The 22,851-nt window shown below is 44.5% G+C and overlaps 1 protein-coding gene across 1 annotated transcript in view; it reads left to right on the top strand.

Annotated features, from left to right (window-relative positions):
• Positions 1-22,851, top strand: part of DNAH5 (dynein axonemal heavy chain 5) — a 4,235,244-nt gene that overhangs the window by 1,790,458 nt on the left and 2,421,935 nt on the right. The window contains exon 31 of the mRNA XM_069613779.1: positions 558-721. Coding sequence (XP_069469880.1) covers positions 558-721 — 164 coding nt within the window. The remainder of the gene's footprint in view (positions 1-557; positions 722-22,851) is intronic.

The following is a 22,851-nucleotide window of genomic DNA, read 5'->3' as shown; positions in this document are numbered from 1 at the left end:
GCCCAAAATGTCGCCCTCACAATTGCGACGGCCGAAATGCCCGACTTATTTTTTTTTTAAAACATCCCCTTTACACCACATATATATGGGGGGGTGTGGGATATTATATTAATACAGGGTGCTGCGGGGGGTCTTCCCCCGCATATCTATGTGGTGTAAAGGGGGTTTAATGGAAAAAAGAAAGAAAACAAAGTCTGCCTTTTCGGCCGTCGCAATTGTGTGTGGTTGCAGTGATCACACAGATCCGGTCAGACCTGCTGGGCGCTAGAGCCTCTGCAGGCAGATTCGGTAAGCTTTCCGAGAACCCTTGTTTCCGACCGCCATACTCGAAATGAGGCCCATTGGCTTTTGCAGCAATTTGCAAACAGATTTATTAGTTAAGTAAAGTGTTGTCAGGGCAACCCTGTGACACTTGGGAGTAGCTCAGAGAATAGCTTCTGGAATAAACAACAAAAGTAAATGCTCTTACATGATGGACATTACCATGTCAGTAATGTTATTGTTTCCCTGGCCCATCATATGATTTCACTATTGCTACCTTTGTTTCCATGCCTCAGGAAGCCAAACGTTTCTCAAACATTGATAAGTCGTGGGTCAGAATTATGACACGGGCTCATGAGATGCCAAATGTGGTGCAATGCTGTGTTGGAGATGAAACCATGGGCCAGCTTCTTCCTCATCTGCTGGATCAACTAGAAATTTGTCAGAAATCACTCACTGGGTAAGAGCAATATAATTAAATAAAAAAATCAATATTTTGTGCTTTTCAAATGTAATTTGAGATTGCATATTTTTACCATTGATAGAGTGAATACAAAAAACGGATGAAACTAGCACACTACTTAAAAACTGAATTTCCAATCACATAACCTGTTGCTCACAATGTGCTGGAGCCACCTCCCTAAGAATAGTGATTCATTAAGTTGGAGGACAGCGCAACAACACCCTTTGTCCCACTCAATCCTACCATCCTGGCTCATTCTAGCAGTGCCCATGGCCAGAACTGGAGCAAAGGTCCCTGTTTAAAAAGGGTGGTCCCTTTATGTGACAAAATGACTACTGCCCTGGAGGAGTATCAGGTTGAGAAGTTGCTAAACCTCCTACTCATCTCTCCCACTAATACATACCAAGAGTGATTCCAATCATAATGTTGAAACTAACCCAGTCAAGAGATACACCTCCCTCGCCTTTTGTGGGATGAGGGCTGGCTATACTTTTAAGTGGTGTCTGAATGTGATCACAGTAGCAACCCAGAAAGCAATTGTACAACAGTCAAAATAAAGGGTCTATAAAAAATATATATATTTTAATTAATCACTTCATTTGGAGTGACTGTTCTATGAAAACACTAAGAAAAACCAATTTCTTCCTATGAAAACAACATAGAATATGCTGCAAAATATGGATGATACAAGCACTCTGGGTGAAGTAGTAAGAGGGGAAAGGCAAATAAATCACAAACAATGTCACCAAAAAGGATATGTCTGTTGGAAAAGGTTAAAATGGGTTGCTTAGCAGTCTGTAGCATCCCAAAATTAGACCAATGGGGCATTGGCCTCTCAACAGTACCTTTTTGAGTTCTTGGTTGTTCGACAGTCGTGCCAAGCTTCTTAACATTGTGTGAGCAGGTTCCAATGCAGTCGCAGCTATCCAGACAGGAACCCGACCTACAGTTGGGCTTGAGTGGAAGCTCTATTCAGTTTGATGTAGCATTCAAATGATGCAGGTCGAAAGGGTACTAGGGTTGGTTTGATGGCTGAGCTTGTGTCGATGAGGAATATGCTGGTGGTTCGAGGAACTGTTTAAGATGTGGTGGTTACAATGCTCCTGCAGCAGTAATCTCCTTGTTCAAACCGAAGCAAGGGAGGGGCTCAGCTGGCACAGTGCAGCAGCAAACTGTTTCAAGGAAAGCATCAACATTGATTCCAAGAGGTTCGAATAAGCAGCAAAAGGTAACGCAATGAGTCCTGGGAATGCGGTCGGCGATGGTTCAGTGGCAGTTCAATCTTACAAAAGAGAGAAGGGACCCTACTCAAGATGGACCTGGGAGCAAACTATCAAACACAAGATTGTCCTTCTTGGAAATCTTTGAAAATCGAACACTTAATACATTCTTATAGTTTGTCAGAGCATATATGGAGTTTCAGGCAAGCAAACATAATCTAATGGTATGATTAGTGGTAACTAATATCTCATAATAGTGACTGATACTAAGTATCATTTTCTTTATTTGAAAATTGCAATATTTATCATTATTTTGTAGTACTTGTTCATACAATATTTCATAGAAACATATCACAAACATGAAAGCAATCAATCACATAGCTAACGTGAACACAAATAGAACGGAATTACACATTTACAATGATACTAAAGAAAGCACACCAATTTGGTAAAAATTAATAAAAAATCAAGAAATAATGACTTGATAAACTTTTTAAACTGCACATTTTGTAAAAGATTGACAATGACCAAAGCAGGCAGAATATCATGTTACAATGTGCAATTACTAAAACGTGCAATTTCTCCACTCCCTTTACAAGTATTTGTATTTATTGTATTTACTTAGCACCTTAATCCAAAGCGCTTTACAGTTTAACAACAAGAATACATCAAACATGGAACAGTAGAAGCAATAACAATAAACATGAATCAAACCAAAAAACAGTATGTAGAACAATTTGCATATGAGAAGGAGGAGGAGAGAAGGGGGATGGGGAAGGAAGGATGAGGGAGAGAGAGTAGGGAGACAAGTGAGTAGAAGGAAGAGAGGTCATAGGAAAGAAGGGGGAAGATAAATAGAACTATGACGGGGGTACTAGAGGGAGAGAGAGAGAGAGAGAAATGGTAAAAAGGGGGAATAGGGTGTCAGGGAGGGGAATGAAGGAGTGATTTCAAGGAGGAACGGAAGGAAGAATAGGTAGGGATGGAGCGTATAGAAAGAGGCAGGGCGTTCCAGTGTATAGGGGCAAGGAGCTGAAAGAGGCGGAACTGAGAAGAGGCACAAAGGGGTTGGGGGACAGAAAGTAAGAAGAGATCAGCTGAACGAAGTACTGTACAAGTACTGCATCCCCACAGTGACTCAGAGTCACAGCAGATATTACGTTTGTACACCGTCCATCCCAATAGTTCTTACTAGGCCAGTTTCATGTCCTAAAACAGGAAGTGTTATTATTTGTGAAGTAAAGTTTGCTTTTTGCAATAGATGATTCTTGTTTCTACAGCATTGGTTTTGCTTGTAAAGTCGTTAACAGTGTCCACCTAAATGCTATACTTTGCTTGGAAAGTTCCACAGAGATTTAAAAAAAACTCTGTTACTTCACGGCCGACGTATGAAAATATTTTGGTGTTAGATTGGCTGAAAATGCCTTCAGCAGAACAAACAGTTTTCAAGACCATGCATATATGGAAAATAATAAAGAGACCAGGAATGAATAGCCATAACAGCTATAGCTTGCCAATTGAGAACATGAATGGGGAAATAAAAACTTACTGTAAGAGGTGGTAAAGATGGGTGCATCAACTACAGTGAAAGGTAGAATTCCAAGCATCAGTTGTAAAAATCACATGTGCAGAGGTCTACAAAGAAATTACTAAACCTAAGAGGATAAGTGTGCTAGCTGTCAGCATGAGCTAATTAGCGGGTGCCTACCTGCCTTGTGGACAGTGGAACATATATCTTGGGGGGAGGGGGGGTTGAAGGTAATGCTCTTAAATCTAAATGCGCCCCTATGGGGAAAGAACCAGACCTTGGTATTAGAGATCCATGAAATGAGAGGGTAATGTAACAAGTAAAAGCACCCTAATGTAGAGGGGCCTAAAGGCAAAGATAAGGTGGCCTGGATCATAGGCAATTAAGCTTACCTGAGCACAAAATTCTCTCGATTCATTTCACTCATAGGAGCTGAATAATCGCTAAACGCACCATGAGAAGTGTGCGGGTAAATATGTCAGCCCACTCGCGAGTGATGACGTCATCACGCAGGAACGTGATTACGTCACCGCGACAGAGTGTCATGGAATGCATCTTGGAATGCATTATACTGGATCCTACTGGTTCTTCCGCAAAGCATTAAAAACTCTACTATTCACCTAAATCTCAATTCCCCCCATCGCACCTCTTGTCAGGAACTTCTCTATCCCACCACCCGACTGCATGATTTTAGGATAATTTCCACTTGATTTTGCTTCTATGTAATGTATGATTTGTTATGCTTTCTATGATAACTGCCACCTGGTTATAACAGGTTATACTCTGTCTTCACCATATGCCTGTACGAAACTATGCCTGTATTACAATAAGTCTGACTAGTACGCTGAACTTGTAACAGCGCCTCAATGCTTACGGGTTGTATGTGCGCTTTATAAATGAAATAAATAAATAAATGCATTTTATTTTTCAAATTTAAAAACTGCTGTCTCTTTAGTGCTCTATCAGAGTCATTTTGGGTAATATTGCCCACAGCCAATTGACTGGTCTGCCTTAGCACCACCCCCATCTTCAGATTTTGGCACGCGCACTCGAATTTGGCAATATGAACCAAGAACCACCATAAGAGGGGCAGGCGGGAGGGCTGCATGTGAATCGATGAAAGTTACCAATGGTGGAGAACAGGAGCTACAGGTAAGTAAGTTATTCCTTCTCTCGCATTGGATCTTTCATAGATTCACATGCTGTTTGAATATATTACAAAGCAGTATATACACATTAACAACTATATGCAGAGATAAAGCTCATCTGAAAAAACACTCACCTCAGAAAAACACTCACCTCATTCATACAGGCTGCGTAGCACTGGTTGGCCGACCCTGTACCCCTCTGTGGAATCCCCATCAATACATGGAAAACTTGTTCCATCTCATTCTAGGCCTGATAGCCTACTGCATGCTCACTGTAAAGCACGCTCACCTCAAGATGAGGCACCTCCAGCTCCACCTAGCGGCTAATTGGGATCAGGAGACAGGGTCTCACTCAGAGAGGATCCCAGTACCACTGCTTCTGCTGCCCGATCTTCGCTGGTGGCTGATGGAGGGCAATGTCTAAGTGGCAGCCCCTTTCACCCATCCGGAGCCTACCCTGGTGAAGACTGACTCTTCCGTGTTGGGTAAGTGGGCTACTCTGGAGGGCTATGAGATTCATGGAGCATGGTCCAGAATGGAAGCCAGCCTGCATATCAATCTGCTCGGGGCAGTGGGCCTGGCCCTCAAGGGACAGGTCTGTTCTGATCCGGATGAACAATTCAACTACGATGTTTTACCTGAACAAGCAGGGTGCCACTCGTTCCCCACACCTCACAAGGAGGTGGTTTCGGTCTGGGAATGGGCCCAGATTTACATGATTTGGATTTCAGCAGTTCACCTCCCTGGGTACAGCAATGCAGTACCGGACTGTTAGGCAGAATCCTGTGCAGTTCCCTTAGGAAGCACTACAGAAGATTAAGACTACAGGTAAGAGCAATAAATCCCCTTTGGTATCAATCTGTACCACAAAGATTTAGTTGGTAGCTGTGGCTGAGCAGTCAGACTTATCTCAAGAGGGAGATGAGCAGTATTCAGGGTTTACACATTAGGCCTAAAAGTAGATATATATTTATTTTATACCCTTCTAATAAAACAAATTTATCACAGTCATCAAGCAAGTTAAAATTAAGTCAAGGAAAAATATACACACTCCCTATATAAATTGTAGAGCAAGTGAACCAGAGTGAAAACTGAGCAAAACGGCACAGTGAAAACTACACACAAGGGTTGCACTAACAATTTCTCACAAGGGAGGGAAAGCACAAGTTATATCGAAATGACTTCTTATACACCCTATCAACACTTCCCCTAGGTTTGTGCACCAGTTTAAATCAGACAGTGCATTAGTATAGCATATACTTAAATGAAAACTGAGCAAAATGGCATTTCACAAGGTTTAGCAATGGGAAGGAAAGGGTAGTTATAAGAAGCAGAAGCACCAACACAGTTCGAGTTGAAAATCAATCTAAAGAGGGCAACTCTAACAAATGTAGCCAGAGTCAATAGGCCCGTGCCAGAGTCAGTGGTACAGGCCAAGGGCCCAGGAGCGAAATGTTCTTGTAGCTGCAGTCAGTTCTTTGGTTAACGATTTTGAAAAGGTGGATGCAGAAAGCGAAAGACAATGTTCAGAGAGAGGGGCGGCCGACCCAACAGGTAGTTAAAGGATTTAAAACACCTTTAGTGCTACCGCGAAGAAAGGGCGGCTTTGCGGAACAATGTACCTTTAAAATGAAGCTGTGGCTCCTGCGGTGGCGGTTGTTCCTGGTAGTTCCTGCAGTTCAGGGGATCCAGTAGAGGAAGAGAGGCTCTCGTTGTCGAGGAAGGTTCGAGTTACTGCACTACCCAGGGATGAGACCAGCCGCGGTGCTGCCCGACGAATAAAAGGTACACTCCTTTAAATCGCGGTCCGGGTGGACTGGTGCCTGGCTATCCGGCCACCGAGTACTGGGTACTGGCAATTCGACCAAGGCAGGTCCGAGAAGGCAATTGGCAAACTGGTTGGTCCCACCAGCTCAAGGGAAGAAGGCTCTTGCCGATGAAGATCTCCTCTCGTCATGTGAAGAAAAGTGGTGAGACGCTGCAGCAGGGCCTTTGGCTTCTATCCTCTTCGGCTTCTTAGTTCCAGTGGAGACTTCTTGCTCTTCCAGTCCTCAGGACCCTGCTTTTATGCAAAAAGAATCCCATTCATACAGCCTAGCTGTCACTCACACAGTGAAGTGGTCATCTTGGCGGGAGACCCTCCAGCCTATCAGGATAGAATGCGACATGGGTTGCGGAGGCAACCCTGTTTAGGGGTCCTACTCCCCCTCCCACACAACGGACCCACCCCAGACTCAGAAGCCCGCCAAAAGGACGAACAAAGGATCCCCGACCTGGGTTAGGAGTTTAGAGAAAGACACGAGAAAGAATTTATATTAAAGTTCTGGCAAATAAAACCTACCGGAGTAAAGTTAATAATAAAATAAACCGGCGGTATGTTAGAGGCTGTCAGAAAAAGTGGTAGCCTCGAACAATGGGAAAATCCCATAGGAAAATATTTGCGGTCGAATATTTATGGTAGTAACCACTGCCACCAGCCAGAAACTTTAGAGAGAGGGACTGTACGGTACCCTCTTGACAATGAACATAAGGGGAAAACAATTAACCCTTCCCAGTACCTCCATAGTAAGATTAGTTGTGCTGGTTAAGTTCATAAAATGTGACTAGTAAAGTCAATGGGGACTTTACATGCCCTGGGAGACAGTCAGTCCCAGGGTATGGAGTCTATGTTTGGGGGTCGCTACGACACCCCTGTGTCACTGCACTGAGGGTGCTGTGTAACACATGTGAATAAAGATGGTTCCTATGGGGGTGAGAAAATCCCATAGACATTAAACACAAAAATAGCCTAGAACACACCTAGCAAAAATGCCTAAGAGTGGGAAAAAGTGTCTCACTCTTAGCAGGTAAAAAGAAACAAACCCTTCAAATCCAGCAAAGCTGCTGGGGGACTCTATAGGTAATGGAAATTAGCCGTAGAATGAGAATTCTCCCTAACACGGACCAGTTGAGTCGCTTGGGGTTCAACAACTACGAGTGGGAGTTGCACAACGACTCCTTGTTGCACCTGTTCCAGCATTTGGGTTTAGCAGACCTGGATTTGTTTGCATCCCTTGAAATGCCAAGTGCCTCCAGTTTGCTTCTTGGGCAGGTCAGGGTTCCGGGCCTCTGTGGGTTGCAGCCTCATCCTGGTTGCCCCCCACTGGCCCTCGAGACCCTGGTTTTCAGATCTGCTGCAGTTATGCTCTCAGGGTTCCGTCCATCTTCCAAACTCCAGCAGGGGCTTCCTGATGCAGCAGGTCGGGGCAGTGGAACATCCAGACCCAGCAAACCTGGCCCTGGCGGCCTGCGTCCTGATCAGCAGAGGATTCAGCACGCTCAGTTTTTAGTTGACAACTGGGACATCATTCAGCAGGCCAGGAGGCCCTCGACTCCATCCCAGTATAAGAGCAAAATAACTGGGTTCTGCATTGGGCTCGCAACAAGGGGCTGGACCCTGTAACCTGTCCTCTGGATGACGTACTGGCCTTTTCAGCACATCTGGTTCGTTCTGGAGTTCAGGTGGTTACTTGATGCACGTATTTGGCAGCCATCAGGGCTTACAAAAACTCCCCTGTGCATGTGTTTTCGGCAGCCAACCCGGTGGTTAATGCCCACCTTAAGGGGCTGCCTAGGCTATTTCCTCCAGTGCATAGACCGCATCCGGTCTGGGACCTCAATGTGGTGCTTGCGGCTTTGCAACAATGGCTTCTGTGGACATCTGCTTGGTGACGCTAAAGACTGTTTTATTCGTGGCTCTCACCGCAGCGTGCAGGATTAGTGAGCTGCAGGTGTTGTCTTCGTGCAAGCCCTTCACCATGTTTCACAATGACAAGCCCATCTTGCGCACTCACCCGAATTTCTTGCCCAAGGTGGTCTTTCCATTTCATCTGCATCAAGAGATCTGCCTGCTGGTGTTCTTCCCACAGTCAGAGGCAGAGAGGGCTCTACGTTTCTTGGACCTCAAGAGGGTCCTCAAGTTGTATCTCTTTCAGAGGAAATCCCTCAGGAAGTCTGAGGCATTGTTTGTGACTTTTGGGTGCTCCTGCCCCTGCTCTAGGGCTTCTAATGCTTCCATCGCCTGTTGGAAGGTTCAGGCCATTTCAGAGGCGTAAACAGCCATGTGCAAACCAAACCTGTTCCCGAGGGGCTTCATGCTCATGCAGTCAGAGCCAAGACATGCTTCTTGGGATGTCATTAGCATGTTGGCTACTTGGGCCGCTCCGTCGGCCTTCTGTAAGCACTACTCACTGGACACCAGCTCCAGGCGCGATGCAGAGTTTGACTTGGCAGTTTCTGTTTCATCCTAGATATGATGCAGGTTATCACAACTCCACCCTATTTATTTATTATTACATTTATTGCGCGCCTATAATAATTAGGCTTTTATATAGCGCTACAAACCCTCAGGTATCCGAGCGCTGCTTATTATTACCCACGGTGTGTGGTGCTCATTTATCGACCTCGGAAGGATGAAAGGCTGAGTTTGGCCCCGCCGGGATTCGAACCTGCGTTAACAGGCTCTGCACGGGTGTCAAAGCAAGCGCTCTACTCGCTGTGCCACTTGACCGGCTTATCCCTCAGGCATTTCGGTGCATGGTTTACGAATATGGTTACAGGTTATGCAAGCTTAAGAGTTTGGTTACAGGTTATGCAGACTTAAGATTGTGGTTACAGGACATACAGGCTTACCAATTTGGTTAGAGATCATGCAAGCTTAAGAATATAGTTGCAGGTCATACAGGCTTAAGAATATTATTACAAATTGTGCTTAGAAGTACAGGTTGATTAGAGTGTTATGCAGTACAGTGTGAAAGGCAATTGCATTTTCGTACCGCAATGAATAATACCTAGTAGTACGATGACAGAGTATGGTGTCGAGTAGCTAAGGTCCGTCCACTAAGCAAGTCAAGTTACTTATGGGTGATGAAGGTACAGCTTAGTGTCCTTTGTAAAGAGCCATGTTTTTAGTTTTTTAAGCGAAAGGATAGTAGAGAGGGATCCATCCTTGGATCCATCGGCGAGGCGTTCCAGTAGTTGGCTGCCATGGCGGGGAAGCTAGAGCCGCCTGCTCTTTGTCTTTTTTATCTAGGCTTAGTCAGTTGCCCAAGATACACTGAGCGGGTGGGTCTGGCAGTTTGGTTTTTGGTTATCAGACTGGACAAGTAGCGTGGGGCAGTGTTAGATCGACATTTGTGCGTGGCGTGAGAACTTTAAATTTAATGCAGTCTCTCACTGGTAGCCAGTGAATGTTTCTTCTGAAAGTGGTAATGTGTTCTGATTTGGGGATGTTAAGTGCTGGTCTGATGGCATTGTTCTGCACAATTTGGAGTTTCTTAATGGTTTTAGACGAGGGGCCTGCATAGATGGCGGGGAAGCTAGAGCCGCCTGCACTTTGTCTTTTGTATCTAGGCTTAGTCAGTTGCCCAAGATACACTCAGCGGGTGGGTCTGGCAGTTTGGTTTTTGGTTATCAGACTGGACAAGTAGCGTGGGGCAGTGTTAGATCGACATTTGTGCGTGGCGTGAGAACTTTAAATTTAATGCGGTCTCTCACTGGTAGCCAGTGAATGTTTCTTCTGAAAGTGGTAATGTGTTCTGATTTGGGGATGTTAAGTGCTGGTCTGATGGCATTGTTCTGCACAATTTGGAGTTTCTTAATGGTTTTAGACGAGGGGCCTGCATAGATGGCATTGCAATAGTCAATCCTGGAGAGTATTAATGCTCTTGCCAGAGTGATACGGTTCTCTTCTGTAAGATATGGTCTACAAGCCGTGATGAGTTTGGCTGTATAGGAAGATGCTGAGGTGATGGCATTGACTTGCCGAGAGAGGGTGAGTGAAGACTCCTGAGATCTTAACCTCTTTGGCGGTCATGATGAGGTTTCCATCTATGTTGAAGGATTGGTACATAGGTGAAAGGTACGTAGGTGAAATATTCTTAAGTTTTGCTTGGCTGCCCAAGATCAGAATCTCAGTCTTATCATCATTAAGACACAGCTTGTTCTGAGACATCCAGGTGATATATAGCATTTAGTGCTTTACCGCCAGTATTGTAGTCCCCCGTGATATGAATTAGTATTTGGGTGTCGTCAACATAGTTTGTGTTTGTGACACCCAAATTGTCTAATTTGTCAAAGAGAGGTTTTGTGAATGCGTTATACATGTTGGGTTATACGCATGATCCCTGGGGCACTCCACAGGTGACTGTGGTAGGGCTAGCTGCTGCAGATGATAAGACTCTCATCGTCCAGTTCGACAAGAATGATTTCATCCATGCTATTGTTAGCTAATCCTATGTTTCTTGTTCAGTGGAATCACCCACAAGGATGGAGGAAAGGGGACGGGACGTATGAGTAATTAAAGTTACTCACCGTAGTGACTACAGTACTCATAGTCCCCTTTCCTCAATATGCCCAACCCACCTTCCCCCGCTGGGATGCCATGACCTAATATGTATGGGTAGCCAGGTATTTAAGGGTCCGATGTGTTCAAAGGGGACTGAGGTGAGGCGCCTGAGGGCAGGCCTCGGTGGGGTGTTCCCACGCCCAAGTCCACGCCCCATGCGCTATTCTAAATTTAAAGGGGAAGCTCAATGTTTCGCTGCCAAAGTCTCCGGTGCTGTCCCCATGTTTGGGGGATGCCCACAAGGATGGAGGAAAGGGGACTATGGACTATGAGTACTCTAGTTACTACAGTGAGTAATTTTAATTTCTTCATCAACAAGATAAGCTTGATCCGCGAACCCATAGACACCAACACCACAACTGACAGCACACTACACATGCCATCGCTCAAAACCACAACTATATGGACAACCTTCAAAACACTCACTATGGAAGACCTCACTTCCACCCTAGCATCCCTCATGCCACATCGTACGTGGACGATATACTTCCTGCCTACGTATGCAAGAGCCTTCTGACTGAAGCACTTTTCCCTTACCTGACAATCATCAACAGCTCCCTAAGTCAAACCACCTTCTGCTCGACGCTCATGTCTGTACAAATACTCCAGCTTCTCAAGAAACAACCACTTTACTCTGACAACCTTAGCAACTAACTCTCCATCACCTATCTGCCCTTCCTAGGTAAGGTCCTTGAGACAGCAGTAGCCTTGCAACTCCTCCAACACATTGTAGCCAAAAACCTCCTTCAGTACTACAAATCAGGCTACAGACCCAGATGTAGGACAGAACATCTGGGTCTGAAGCACTATCATCAAGGTGATTGACAATGCCCTTAAAATCTTCGATGATGGCCACCTTTGCCTCTTGTTCTTCTTGACCTCTCAGCAGCATTTGGCACAATATGATCACCAGACATGCACCAACAATCTACATCGCCAAATGGGGATCAGCAAGAACTTCCTCTGCTGTTTCACATCCTACCTTGCTAATCTCCACCAGTTTGTACAAATGGATTTCTCCACATCACTAACTCTACCCATCACCTGTGGAATCCTGCAAAGATTCATCCTCCCACTGTGATCTTCAATCTTTAAATGGAACCGCTCTGAACCCGCCTTGCTCCACACAGCATCCACATCCGCAAATACACGATGGCACATAGCTCTACCTCAAGATATCCTCTGTCTAAGACTTCCACAGACTCAAGGCTTGCCTCACATTGATCCAGTCATGAATGTCTAGTGCTTACCCGAAACTCAACCCTTCTTGCTGCTGACCAACAAAAATGAACGCCCTGACATTCAGACCTGGCTCTCTGCTATTGTCAAGTTACACTGAATCCTACTCCCCTTCCTCCTCACCTGTGTCTTCTGTGTGACTCTCTTGTAGTAAAGTCTTCTTTATTCTTCTTGATTCTTTCTTGATGGTGTGTTTCTTCTTAGGCTTCTTTTCGTGTAAGTAAGGGCGAGCTCCGTCGGAGGCCACGCTGCCTGAAGGATTGGACACCTGACAGTGGGGCTCTCCAGTAGCTAGCCCACATAGGTAGGGAAAATGCCTCCTGGCTGGAAAAACCCTAGACCTTCTGGAATCCATGAAGAATTGGTAAATCCTTCTCTCGTGTACCCGTGGTGTAGAGGAATATGTGCGTTGTATGGCTGAATACAAGTCTCCTCCGTAAGGTAGTAAGCCAAGCAAGCAGTCCTTGATTGGAACAGTGAGATCACCCAGGCCCACAGGAGAGGTAGGGAATTGTCCGGAGCAGGATGGATCCAGAGAGCAGTTATAGATGTGTGCGGCTCGGAGCAGGATACAGGGGAGCCGTACACGGAACAGAAGGAAAGAGAAGAGAAAGACCTCGAAGGCCTGCAAGAACACAGAGCAGGTGGAGAATGAATGAACGAAGGAAGAAGGAAAGGCAGAGCAAACCCCAAAAACAGGAGAGCACCGGAAAACAGAAAGTACGAGAGAAAAGCAAGAGAATACATGGGAGACACCGAAAAGGCGAATACCGAGACACAAGACACTCACAGAGAGTGGAGTTGGGAACTGAAACAGCAAGACACGGCACGAGACTCGGAACGGACAGAGCCACAGGACGTGGTAAGCTGAGCACAGCTCAGAAAGGGAAATATTACACAAGCGCAAAGGTGCAACGCACTGGACCACTGGAACTGCGGTGGTTTAAAGGAGGCCGCCATCTTGTTATTGAACAACTAGACCGTGCAAGCAGCTAGTGAAGCTAATGTGGCGGAACTCCTCTGAGTTTCCATGATTACCATAGTTTCCAAGGGCGGCGCATGACAGCTATGAACCTCGAAAGCTTCACACTACAGCTAGCCACTTGTGCCAAGTCCCTTGGGTTTGGCATCGACGGACAACACTCCTTCAAACAACCCAGAGGAAGGAAGACACAAAAGGCTTGGAATCAAATTTCTCTCCCCAGTAAAATCAAGTCCTTCATCCCAGAAAACAGCTTTAGATCTACTGTCCAAGCCTTGGTCCTCTCCCATCTGGATGGTGCAGTGTCTTTTTAGGTCTTCCAGCGACTACTCTGGCACCCCTGAGAGGTATCCTGCATGCTGCAGCACGACTCATCAAAGGACCCTGCAAATTCGGCCACATCACCCCGACCCTCATCAAACCACCCTTGTTCCCGCTGCAAGCCTGTATCATCTTCAAATCCTACTGCATCATCTACAAGTCTGTTACCCTGATGTAACCAAGTGACCTCACTGATGAACTCAGCATTTAAGTTGGCCTACGACCTACCAAAAGTAAGGACATATGCAGACTTGAAGTCTGCCGATGCAGGGAGGAAAGAACAAGAAGTCAGGCCTTCTCTTTCCATGCCCCAAGAATATGGAACCTCCTCCCAGTCAACATTAGACTCACCCCCTCGTTTTTAAAGTTCAGGAAAGAGCTCAAGTCTCTCCTCTTCAAGGAATGTCTCCACACCCCCCCCCCCTACCTGAGACTGGGTGATATGCTCCCCACAGTTTTCTCCCCTGGTTGCTTATAGATCACTTGCTACCAAATTGCTTGCCCTCCCCCTTATCTGTTGTTAGCTCCCTGCTTCCTGTGCTTCCTTCACCATGTTCTTCCCCTATGATTGTAAAGCACTCTGTTGCTTCCCAAAGCTAGGTTCACGTTTAATAAATATCCTAATAATAATAATAATTATAGTAATAGTCTGACACCCCTTTACCACATATACATACCACTCTTAGGTGTTTCTCGCTTAGGGCATTCGAGCTAACAGTGCCAGCAAAGGGTAATTCCTGCTTTACCTGTTTGCTATAAATGGTTGGACAAAGGGCGCGCCCCCACTTTTCTCTTTGTTCCTTAGACCATGCTCTATCTTCACCACCATTCCAGTCACAAGTCTCTATCTGCTATATCTGCTATTGTGCGTACCACCTGAAACCTTCACCCCACATAGATTGCCATGAATTCACATTTCTCTCAACTGCCCACACATCCATACGAGTATCTCACTTCTTGCCCCACCCTCTGCTCTTGAAATTAAGTCCTCCTCTCCCTGCATGCCTTGCACACGTAGTTACACCAAAACTCTTTGGAGACCAGAGTATAAAATATCTCTACACCCCTCAGCTCTACCATTTGCCATACCAGAGTCACCAAGAGAACTGAGCCACAGCTACCCAATATTGGCCTGCCCCTCCCCCTTCTTGTCCTGAATACTGCATGTCAGCAATTGTTAACTATCACTAGCAATAGCGACAGCGGGTATAACCCCAAATTTGGCCCATAACGTCTAATAACTTTCCGACCCTTAAAGGCAAACTTAGTCCATATCATTCTATATGCCTCCATCTGGAATGCTTGAGAGAGGCTTTTTCAACCCTGCTTTTATGGATACCCCAATAATATTAGTCACATCTAAAAAGTTGTTTTTTATTTCTTTTAAAAACCTAAACTAATTTTCCAGAAGCACTTATTATAGATACATGTGCTTGCCTTGAAACTAAAATAATGACCATTGACCAACTTTTCTTCACACATAAGACTGAAACATGGAGATCAATACTATTCGCAAACCACCCAAACTCTCTACTTTTCCAATACTATGCATTAAGAAATTGATCTTTACACTCAAATACAAAAGCAACCATAAATGCATAATTTCTAACAGTAATTGCTTAGTGATGTTTCAAGCAAGCACCAAAGCATTAAACTAATTTTCAGTAACTTCAACCTACTGCATAGGGTTAAATCCATCCTGTCAGAAAACCACCCTTCATACCCCACCTTACCAGCGGTTCTGCCTAGAAAACTGTTGCATCTTCCTTTAAGCCTGTTCTCCCCACCATTGTCTCTGTTTTGCCATTCCCTGTGCAACATCGTGCTACCTGGCCCGGCCCATTTCCTTTCAATTCCCAGTTTACAGTTGTGACATCAGAGACACTGTCACCTGCTACATCGGGTGTTCTGGATCACAGTTTATTAATGGAGGATGGTGCAGGAGCACTCCGGTCAGTGCTGCTGCTGTATGTCTATGTTCTTGAATAAAGTAACATTAACCATTTGGGCTGTGCTGTGATTTAATTCCGCCTGCATCCTAACTCTGGTGACAAGGGCCCAGCAGCAGCCATACCTGTGCGCGCAAAGTGAAGATATGGAAAGGGAACATCAAGCTGCCTCATTACTCTGCTAATACATAATGATGAGGGTGGTGCACACTAACCTGCACCTTCCTTATCCTGTGTTAAGTACCCACCGGTACTTGTCTTCTTCGATCTGAGCCCTGGTAGCATCTGAAGATGATAAGCTTTCCTTGTCAAGCTGATTGATATGCACACATCCCTCTATATGCCATAACGCTGTTTAGGCATTGAACAATGCAACTTGAAAACAAGACGCTCGTCCCTATATGCCTCCAAACAAACCTCCAGTATGTAAGTACAAACCTCAGCCAGCAATCCTGGTATACACCACAAGACGGAGCAAACTGTAATGAAAAATAAAGCCTATTGATTAACACAAACACAACTTTACATGAAGTGGACAGACACCTTGCATTCAAGTATCTAAGAGTCAAACTTCAGCACCCAGAACATGGAGTAGAGGGTACAGAGATTTGATTTTGAATTTATAATGCACAAGTTCCGCGAGGAGCAAAGCAGAGACTGCATCTCGGCGCAGATGTTGAAACAAACATGAGCGAAAGGAAGGAGACAGATTCATCGGGAGGAAGGAGTTATTGAAAAAGATATGTTTTCAGCTTCTTCCTGAATAAATACAGAGTCTAAATTTCCAGAACTCGGCAGACAGCCGATTCCAAGCTCGGGGGATAGGAGGTGGACAGGGGATGGGGCGCTGATAGAAGTGAACGAGTTGGGTAATGGAGAGCAATGTTTGAGGCAAGGTGGCTTGGAGCGGTGCCATGAATGCATTTAAAGATCAGACAGAGGATCTTAAAAAGAATCTTCTGCTGAACTGGCAGCCAATGAAGGTTCCTGCGAAACAGTAAGAATGACCCAGATCTGGAATAGCTGTAGAGGAGTCTGACTACAGCATTCTGAGCACCCTGGAGGCAGTGCATCTGGCTAGTTGGAATGCCCAATAAGAGGGCATTGCAGTAATCCAGTCTAGAGTTAACCATGGACCCTACAACAGCTGGGATGTCTGATTCTGCAATAAGGGGCAAAACAGGTCTCAAAAGTTTGAGTTGATAGTGAATTGTAGCTTAGGTTCGCCTTTCAAATACAGCCTATGTTTTTAACTTTAGCAGAAAAAGTGGTCGGAACTTCAAAAAGAGCTGCAGTAGGGATGCCGTATTGAAACTCAGTCAGCCATCTTTTTGGGCCAAACACAATGACCATGGTATTAGAGGGGTTGAGTTGCAGCCTATTTTCAAGCATCCAGCTTTTTATTTTTTGAGTGCAGACTATCACTCGATGAATACCTTCCGGTAGAGATTAAATTCAGAAAAAAATATTTAAAAATGGCTGGCTATCAATGTTGAATAATAAAGGGGAAAGAGAACACCCCATTGGATCACCACAAGGAGCAGGTAAAGAGTTGGAGTGGTAGGTTCCCATTTTAACTTATTGGGGCCGATTTGATGAAAAGGAGAACCACTTCAGGAATTCCTCAGATATCCTAGTCACCTTAGACAATCTAGAGATAAGAATGTTAAAATCGACTTTGTCAGATGCTGCCGATAGATCAAGCATGACTAGCATGCTCATGCCCCCTTCATCAGCAGCCCTTAGGATGTCATCCCAGACAGCCACGAGAGCAGATTCAGTGCCATGACCAGGTCTGAAACCAGAAGATTGGTAGGTATCAAGAATTCCATTCGCTTCAAAAAAGTTCTGAAGTTGCACGGTCACTATTTTCTCAAGAATCTTGAAAGGTTAAACCAGATCCGCAATAGGTCGATAGTTGAAGAGCAAGCTATGGTCATTGATGGTTTTTTAAGTAACACGGTCAAATAAGATTTTTTACGGTCTGGCGGCACACAACCTTGAGCCAAAGACAGTGATAAAATCACTCACCACAAGAGAAGCATGCTGTTCAGCAAGGCAAGCCGGGATTGGATCATAATTGTAATTTGTGGTTTTTAATTTTAAAATCAGTATATTAAATTCCTCTGAGGTAGCCGGAATAAATGTGAAAGTGGAATAAGTTGATAAAGAAGGTATCGCAACATCAATATCTGACGTGGAGATTTGAAGATTTGTGAGCTGAGAATCAATATTCTGTTCAATGAGGTTGACTTTTTTCATAAACAATTAGTTAAATTTGTTCGTCAATTTAGGCAAAGGAGGTAGACTATGCATGCAGGGGAGGCTAGATCTTTTATTACAGCAAAATGTTATTTAGATCTATTAGCAAGGTCAATCTGGTTTTGAAGAAACCGGAATTTAGCTGAGAGAATTCCTCTTTTGTATATGTTCAGCCCTGGTGTGTCTGCTTTGAAGTGGAAGGACTGGAAGGAAGGATTTCCTAAGTACATGTTGGCAGCACATGGACCCAAATAATCAATGAAGAGAAAAGACACCATATCATTCCACTGTTTGGGGCATGAGAGTCAAACAATCTTTCAAACACTACCTGAACCCCCTGAGCCTGTAGCTGTAGGACCCTCAACATGTTTGAAAAGGTTCTTGCCAAACTTTGCAAGAAAAGATTGTACCCCAATATAAATTCACCCCATGTAAACAAAAAGGGGGGAACATTTAGGAGTTTATTAGAGCTATTACAGGCCTTATGATGGAGTGCAACTTTGAGCACTGCAGGAAGAACATATGAGAGATCAACTGATGATCAAGTACCACAACGACAAGAACAGAGAAGCATTTTGGAAGAAGAAAGATCTGTCAGTAGAAGAAGCCATTGAAATAGTCAAGGGAGTAGTGCACACTGAGTTAAGCATCTAAGAGCTACAATCTGCAAAGACTCAAGACCACTCTGAGAGAGGTGCCGTGCAGATCGTTGGGACCGTGTTTGTTGGAAAAACTGACTGTGCTTTTAATTTGGAAGCATCTCCTTTAAAAACCCCTAACAGGCGCGCAGCGCCACACTTGTGTCCAAGAAGGAGTCCAGTCTTACTCCAGTCATATTCCAGGCTTGACGGCGATGACGGACACCATGGACCCACACAACGCTACAAATTGTCGGCCAAACACAAGAGCCAAGCTGCACCTCGTTGGAGGAACTGGGACACTGGTGATTGATCCAGCGATGGCAGGGAGTGCGAGGAAAAAATCGAAAGCAGGACTGTATGCCGCGTGTCAAGCCACATGTCAAGTAAGTGAAAGCATTGACAGTGCGAGTCACGCTGCAAATGTTGAGAACGCAGCAAATGTTGAGACCGCAGAGAATGCAGTGGGACTGTGTGCGAGTATGTGCACAGCTGAGAGGCTTGGAACGCGTGCACATCTGAGCTCTCAAGCCGTGAACCTAGACGTTACGATGCAGAGCTGCTAGAGGCTGGGTTTTCCATCGACCCTCTCTACAGAAAGACTGCATCGGATAAAAAAACGGATGGAATAGTGGATGAACACGTACAAACGTCAGTACAGCGACAATGGACATTACAACCATTGCAGGCAGTGAGTGGAACAGTGCGCGGTATCTAGAGACAGGAGGCGTGAATGCCCAAAACAAAATAAACAATGGGCTAAATATCATACTAGCCACGGCTGACACATCAACGCATAATGCTGCGACAATAAAACAGAGCATCAGCAGTAATAGAACACCATGTCCGCTCATGGCCACAAATACAAACACGAATGAAAGAAACGATGCAAGTGTAGTGGAAGAAACATCCACAAAAGAATGCAACAACGGAAATTACATCAGTGACATCAGTGATAAAAGCACAATGGGAATAAATGCTGTAGGGATAGAGCATGTGAAATACACTGTGGAAATGGTGCAAAAAAGCAATGACAACATCAACGAAGGAATGGAACTGGAAGATTTGAATGACCCCATATACACACACAACAGGGAGGAAAAAAACAAATGAACTACAATTATGAAGACGCATCGGTCACAGAAGGGGTTACTGCAAGACATGATGAAGAGCATAGTGTTCAAAAGACGCAGCTCGTACAGCCAAGGACACTGGAAACATCTGGGCAGAATAACTATCGACTAAGAAACCAAATGTCAATGCCACTGACCAGTAAAGAGAGGCAATCACGGTGTGCAAGTCTTCAGGAAATATTAATAGCGGCCGAAATAAGAGAAATAGAATGACGATCTAACTTCATAGCTAAGATGAAAACCAGAGACGCTTGGATACCCAGAAAACATTCCCATAAAAGTGCTTTCAAAATACAAGACCAGCAGAATACACTGGAGAAATCACAAAGAACATCAAATACCATAAGCAACTAGGCTCTAATAGAAGTCAGGCAATCAGTGGAAACAGGATCAAAATACTCGAGTGAGTCAAGGACGACGAACAACGAGCAAGATGAAAACAAGGGATCACCAATGACTTTCAGCAACAAAGCAAAGAACCTGAGGGAAAGGTGACGAAATAAGGACAAGAACACGAGATGACCCAAGCGATACAATAACAATTTTGAACAACGGCACTCAAAGCACAGAACAACTGAAAGTTGTAAATCAAAAGGCAGAAACACAAGAGGAAACCAAAATGACAAGCGTCAATAACGAGAAAAACGACCACAAAACCCAAATAATGGATAGCACTCAACTAGTCATTGCAGCAGGGATACAGATACATAACAATGTCATGGCTGCAATGATGATCTTGTTAGCACCCTACACCAAACTATACGAGATGATAAACAAAAACATAAAAGACAACTCGACGATGGTCACCATGATGCACACCAAACTGGTATACTTGGAAACATTTACATCAAAAGCTGAGGACCGATTAAACCAAGAGGCGGAGCCTCAGCTTCATGGCAGAGAAGACTATGCGATCTGGCCAGCGGCGATCAAGGAGAAAAAGCAACCACAATGTCTGCGCTCATTGATTCCATTAAATGGATGAGAACATTAGTAGACAAAAAAGATAGAGAGCGACTGAGAGGCCTAGACAATAAAAGAAGAAAAGATACAACGAACAATAATAAAATGACATCAGACGCCGAAAGTAATATTCCTCAAATAATTATAACATCATGCTCTACTCAAACACAGATAATAAATGCAGAAGAGGAAGAGCAGGAAAGCCAGATAAGAACTCACACAGAGGAAAATGCAAATCAAATGAGGGACAACAAGACTGGAAAGGAACCTAGTCCACACAGTCAAACGATAAGGCAAATCCACCAAACAGTTGTAAATGAAGACAGCCATACCAAAAAAAAGGGGGCAATGCGACATGGTCAAAATAATTGTGAAAGAGAACCTGAGTCAAACAGTAATAACATCGGAAGCAAGAATACAAACAATGACGATGCTGGAAACGAGATCCTCTACTCAGTCGTTCATACAAACCAAACACAGTCGAATAAAAGAAAAGATCTAGATCAGAATGGTGAATGACAGCTGAGAAGTAAATGCAATAACATGGAAGACAAAAATAGAGGAAAGAAAACGAAAAACATACACAATCGAACAAAGAATAGAGTGAATGGTGTTATGGCCGGCTCTTGGTCATAGGGTTCACTCCAAGAGACACTCAGGATACACAGGCCAGGTACGCATAGTGGTTACTTTATTAGGGTTCTTCTGTTACAAGGATCAGATGTCCTCAGAGTTATTAGGAGATAAAGAGGAAAGGTACAGGAGCCCACTGGCACCCACCACCCAGGCTCACTTAATCTAACTGCCTGGGTTAGAACCCATTCAACTCCAAAAATTCTAATCTCACACTCCAGACTCAGAGCCTACATTCTGATGGTGACATCAATCCTGACTTAGCACACATGCAAGTATAAGAGCCAACCCTAACACCTCCTTTCCTACAACAAACAAACACACCTCAAACACACACTTAGAGGAAGCAACCCTAACACCTCCTCCTCTTGCATAACACACTCTTTCACAACAGCAAGACACACCTCACTCTCAGCAGAGTTCCGCTAACCCCAGAGATTGAACAAACAGGCATAACTAACTTCCTACGACAGTCCCAGCCGCCACAACTAACAGTCCTAACCAATCAAAACATTACAAATCACCTTCTGTTCCCCCCTGCCACAAAGGAACCTCGAACTGCCACTTTCGAGCACTAACCACACACCTCGGCAAACAAACCACAACACTACCAAGACCCACCAAGCACAAAGCTCCTTCCGTTCCTCTCTGCCACAAAGGAACCTCGAACTGCCACTTCCGAGCACTAACTCCCAAAACCGGGAAAAACCAGGTACTGTCGTAACTGCGCAGGCTTCTGAAATTAATCAAGAGCGGACTCGAGAACAATTCCAAAAGTCACCTAAAGTTAAAAGAAAACACTAAATGCAATGTCACTTGCATCTTCAGAATTCCAAGAAATCCCTGGACCTTAACAAATCCAAGGTCACCAAAAACATCAAAGCCTAACACAGCTTCAAGTAAACTCTGCAGAGCTACACACCATCAAAAACAACATATAAGCTTCACACAGCTTCAGGCACTAGTCCTTGCTAGATGCCTCTGGACTGCTCCGCAGAGCCACAACCCAAAACAACATAATAACTTCACCAAGCTTCACATGAACTCCTCAGAGCCACCAATCATCACAACAACACAGCTTCGCAAAGCTTATGGTACTAGTCTCCTACTAGATACCTCTGGACCCCTCTGAGTCACTAACCAATTAATCAAAGCTCCAACAAGCTTCTATATTAGCCTACCACCAGTAACATCACTGACCCCACAGGGCCTCAAAACACCAAACACCTCCAAATCCGCAGAGTCCCCTGACCAACCCTGGTCATGTGCATCACTTAAAACACATTCCAAAAAGCCCCAAAAGATTTCAAAACCAAACACTGGCCATGCACCAACACTAAGACATTCACATACTACTCCAACACATACATGAAATACAGGATGCTCAAAATACAGACAACCCCCACATAGAATGTTAACTGCTAAGGAGCGCTGCAGTTACTCTAGCAGTCATCATGGGTTGCGCATCCATACACGCACAAACAAAACATCACACCTACAATGCCTCAAAAATGGTTATAGTAAGCATTGCAATGACATATCAATAATCACATTATAAATTGCAGATCTCATTTCCTAAAAGTCCATGTTGCCAAAGCATGGGCAACTCTAAATGCTGAAATGCCTCAAAGATTGTGGTAACCATTAATGAACAACATCACTCTTATTGTGCTTTAAGATCACAAATCTCACACCACACACACACAAGCAAAACATAGTGTTAGGA

The sequence above is a fragment of the Ambystoma mexicanum genome, chromosome 5p (genome assembly GCF_040938575.1).
Source record: "Ambystoma mexicanum isolate Mex_15411 chromosome 5p, UKY_AmexF1_1, whole genome shotgun sequence".
Classification (NCBI taxonomy): domain Eukaryota; kingdom Metazoa; phylum Chordata; class Amphibia; order Caudata; family Ambystomatidae; genus Ambystoma; species Ambystoma mexicanum.
Note: the sequence above shows the minus strand (reverse complement) of the source record. Positions and strands in the feature narration are given on the sequence as shown.